The 4,635-nt window shown below is 39.8% G+C and overlaps 2 protein-coding genes across 2 annotated transcripts; one reads left to right on the forward strand and one right to left on the reverse strand.

Annotated features, from left to right (window-relative positions):
* Positions 1-973: 973 nt before the first annotated feature.
* Positions 974-1,396, forward strand: LOC141629735 (uncharacterized). Its single transcript, XM_074442694.1, has one exon. It carries the CDS (start codon positions 974-976, stop codon positions 1,394-1,396), a length of 423 nt encoding a protein of 140 aa, XP_074298795.1.
* A 1,452-nt stretch (positions 1,397-2,848) lies between these two features.
* LOC141629736 (uncharacterized) lies at positions 2,849-3,775 on the reverse strand. The gene has a single exon (XM_074442695.1). It carries the CDS (start codon positions 3,773-3,775, stop codon positions 2,849-2,851), a length of 927 nt encoding a protein of 308 aa, XP_074298796.1.
* Between the last annotated feature and the right edge of the window lie 860 nt (positions 3,776-4,635).

Below are 4,635 nucleotides of genomic sequence, written 5' to 3' on the forward strand. Positions count from 1 at the left end.
TTGGGAGTCTCTGAAACGTAAACTTCGTAAAAGGTATGTGCCAATGACCCATAGGTTAGCTACATATCGTAAGATTGCTAATTTGAGACAAGGAAATTTAAGTGTTAGTGAGTATATTGATGAATTTGAAAACTTATGTTTGATGGGTGAATTGGAGGAAGTAGAAGAACATAAAATGTCTAGATTTTTGCGTGGATTGAATTATAATATTGCTAGTTCTGTTGAGTTATACCCATATTCTGATTTTGATACTCTTTGTGGTCTTTGTTTGAAAGTGGAGTCACAAGGGAAGTCTAAATATTGGGAAGGGTCGAGTTCAGACTCGGGAAAGAATAAATCATGGACCAAAACTGAAACAACCCCTAAAACCGAAACACCTAGTAGTTCGTTTGTGAGTCCTAGCAAAGCCACGGCATCCTCAAATACTACCCCTAGGACCACGGCCAAGGAGACTAATCTGTCCAAAGTCCGTTTTTTTAAATGTCATGGTTTCGGTCATTATCAAAGTACGTGTCCAAACAAAAGAGTCGTGACCTTGAGAGAGGCGGTAGAGTGTAGGGATGAGTTGTTGGCCGAGGAAGAACAATTGGGTGAGCTGTTTAATTTCAATGAAGGTGAGGAAGAGGATGAGTTAGTAGAGGATTATGAGGCACCAATTTACGACACAAATCTGGTTTTGCGAACCTTGTAAGTTAAGACTATACCTACTGATTCGGAACAAAGAAATCAATTGTTTCATACCAAGTGTCGGGTACATGATAAGTGGTGTAGTCTAATTATCGATGGGGGTAGTTGTACCAACGCGGCCTCTACTGAAATGGTGTCAAAATTAGGTCTTGTAACTACGAAACACCCACACCCATATGCGTTGCATTGGTTAGATGATGGTAGCAGTGTTAAGGTGACAAAATAGGCCCAGGTTGGTTTGGTTATGAGTTCCTATGTCGATGAGGTGTTGTGTGACGTTATTCCCATGGATGCTTATCATATTTTGTTGGGACGACCATGGCAATATGACCGGGATGCGTTGCATAGAGGGAGGAGTAACGAGTATGAGTTGAAAGACAAAGGGAAACGAATTGTGCTTAAACCCATGTCACCACAAGCTATCCGTGCTTTAGGTTCAAAACCGAAAGCAAAGGCCCATGCTGCTATGTTGATTGGAGAACGGGATGTGGAGCGTGCCATTGATCATGGAGAGCAAGTTTATTTGCTTGTTACTAAAGAAAATTCGAGGGCTAATGTTGTTTTGCAGGAACATAACCCAATTGACGATTTGCTTGAAGAGTTTGGGGATGTGTTTCCCGATGAATTACCCGCTGGTTTGCCTCCTATTCGAGGCATTGAACATCAAATTGATCTTTTTCCGGGCTCAACTCTCCCAAACAAGGCTTGATGTAAAATAACTTGGACGAACTAGGTTGAACAGATCGACGGACTGTTCGTATGCAGAATAGGATAAAAGCGTGTAAATATGACAGTCTGCCAGACTTCTCGTCTATGTATTTTAGGATTAACGCAGCGGAATTTAACTGAAATTGTTGTAAAACGTAAAAAGTAACAAAGTAACCGGGATAGTATGGTGAATCTCGCTCTCCGCCTCGCAAGGTACGAACTCAAAACACTCAAATGATCAACCTCGCGAAGAAGATCTAAATGCCAAAACTCGCAAGCCTTGAACTCAATTGTTCTTACACATGGAACGATTTTTATTAAAATTCATAATTTTCATTTGATGATAACCACTCCTCAAATCCAGTTTAGAAAAGACACTCGAACCAGAAAGTTCGTCAAGCATATCATCAAGTCTTGGCATAGGATAGCGATATTTGATCGTAATGTTGTTTACCGCTCTACTGTCAATGCACATTCGCCAAGTCCCTTCCTTTTTTGGCACTAATAACGCAGGCACCGCACACGGACTTAAGCTTTCTTGAACATATCCCCTATCTATCAATTCTTGGACTTGTCTCTGTAACTCCTTTGCTTCCTCTGGATTACAACGATAGGACGACTTATTAGGCAATGCCGCCCTTGGAATTAGATAAATTTGGTGTTCAATACCCCGTAAAGGAGGCAACCCATCTGGTAATTCATCCGGAACCACATCCCGAAACTCTTCTAACAGCCCCTGTACTCCACTATTATCACTCACACCAACGGACCCCAATTCACGAACCAACAGCACATAGGTTCGTTCTCCACGAGCCAAAGCTTCCTCAACCTCCCGAGCCTCCATAAACATACTCCCCTTATTTATTTTAGACTCTTTAATCTTGTTAAGTGACATAGATTTCAGATTATATTTCACATTACCCTTCATCACGCTATACACATTGGATCTCCCGTCATGTTCAACCCTTCTATCGAATTGCCAAGGTCTACCCAACAGAATGTGGCATGCATTCATAGAAATTATATCACACCACACCTCATCAGTATAGGGTCCTAAACTCAACGAAAATAAGGCATGTTTCTTAACTTGAATCCTATTCTCCCCATTCAGCCAATGTAATTTATATGGTTTAACTCGATCTTTAGTTTACAATTTCAGTTCATCAACAAGGTCCCTTGCTACTACATTAGCACATGATCCATTATCAATAATAAGATTGCAAATTTTACGGTTTACCTTGCACCGAGTGTGGAAGATTTGTTCTCGTTGCTCATTCTCAGCTGAACCCGTTGCCATATGCAAATTACGCAACACTAAACATTCCTCTTCACTTAACGGATCCAAATCATAGACTATTCCTTCACCATCATCTTCAACATTCTCTTGAACCATTTCATCCTCCGGCGTGACAAATACAGGAATCATATCATACAATTCTTGAGCTGTTAGGGCTCATTTCTGTGGACACTCGTTTGCTATATGACCATAGCATTGACACTTGAAACAACGCCTCAAAAAATTCCCTTTTGGCTCGGCAACACCCTTTCCTTTGTCTTTAGGTTCTTTTTTCGGGGTTTCTTTAGGCTTGCTAGGAGGTGGCCTGGAATACGAGTTTGTTCCCGAACTTTGTCCCTTGGAGTAAGCATAAGGTTTTCGTGCCTTATCATGTTTTTCAAATTTTAATGCCAATCTGCAAACGTCGCTAAATCCATCATAATTCTGGATTTCTACCTTCGTTGCAATTGCGGGTGTTAGGCCCTTGATGAATCTCGCCACCCTTAGCTCTTCCTTTTCCTCTAGATCGCACACATTTGACATCTTCTCGAATTCTTTAATGTATTCAGTCACCGACATATTTTCTTGCATTAAAGATTGAAGCTTTAGATAGTTTTCTTGCTCGTAGTCTCTAGGTAGGAATCGTCTTATCAGGTGCTTCTTTAATTTGATCCAAGATTCGATCTTGTCTTTGCCTTCCTTTTCCCTTTGTTTTTTCAGATTCTCGTACCATAAAGTTGCATACTTTGTAAGCTTCAAGATTGCAACTTTAAATTGCTTCTTGTCATCATATTCTTTATATTCGAAAACCCTCTCAACTTGTCTTATCCAATCCAGAAATTTTTCCGGATCCATCTCGCCATCAAAGTCTGGAATATCGAGTTTTAAACCCCGATCATCATCGTTCTTATTTCTCGACTTTCTCTTTGGCTGCTCGTCTTCTTCTTTAGATTCGGATGGACTGTCCGATTCCTTTTTCTTCTCCTTAGCCTTCAGCATGCTTGCTATGTTTTTTAACACATAAGCCATCTGAGTCATCTCTAACTTCAGCTCTTTATGACCATCTTCCCATGTTTTCGGACCCTCATAACCGTCTTTAACCATGATTAGCAACGTCCCAAGACAAATCTATTAAGGAATAAATCTGAACTTAGCTCTGGTAACCAATTTGATGTAAAACTATCTGGAAAAACGAGATTGAACAGATCGTGGAACCGTTCGTTTGAGTTTGTTAAATCCGTGGATGTGTATGTTGATGTAATTAGTAAAATTGCAGCGGAAATTTAATTGTTTGGATTGTTTATTTTGTGAATTTTGAAGTAATCGGATAGTATGGTGATTTCTTAGTCCTAGCCTTGCAAGGTATCAAATGCAAAATCACGCAATCAACCTCGCAAGGAAGATCTAAAGATTAAGCTCGCAAACCTAATCAAAATATGCTCACAAACGTAAACAATCTTATTTCTGAAAATTCAATGTGTGTGTTCCTGATTACACACGGTCCTACTTATACTCCTAATCGAGGTCACAATTCAACCCGAGTCCTAATTCCTCAGCTTGCAAACCAAGCCATCTTCCCCTTTCCTAAACTAACTAGGAAGTTATTCCCCTTTCCTAAACTAACTAGGAAAGTTATTAAAATACTAATATTTAGAATACAATCAGATTTTAGGGTATTCTAATTAAACTAGGATTAGGAAAATCTAGCTTTCCTAACTTTATTTGGAAACAGTAATTAAACTAATTTATTATTCCTACACGATTTAGGAAACCGTGTATCCTAGCCGTCCTAGGAGCCGTGATATGCAGCTCCAACGCCTTCCCATTTCATCATTAACACATTATTCGATCCAAGCTCAAACCCTTTTACTAGTTAAGTCACATTTCGACTAATAAGGATTTCATTTGCTTGTTTCGAGCATGCTCCTGCATCAAGGCTGCTTATCGATGTAATCCGGAAGAAA

The sequence above is a fragment of the Silene latifolia genome, chromosome Y (assembly GCF_048544455.1).
Source record: "Silene latifolia isolate original U9 population chromosome Y, ASM4854445v1, whole genome shotgun sequence".
Lineage (NCBI taxonomy): Eukaryota > Viridiplantae > Streptophyta > Magnoliopsida > Caryophyllales > Caryophyllaceae > Silene > Silene latifolia.

What these genes read in the sequence shown, in the direction of transcription:
- LOC141629735 (XM_074442694.1), top strand. Translation starts at nt 974, where the DNA reads ATGGATGCTTATCATATTTTGTTGGGACGACCATGGCAATATGACCGG.
- LOC141629736 (XM_074442695.1), bottom strand. Translation starts at nt 3,775, where the DNA reads ATGGTTAAAGACGGTTATGAGGGTCCGAAAACATGGGAAGATGGTCAT.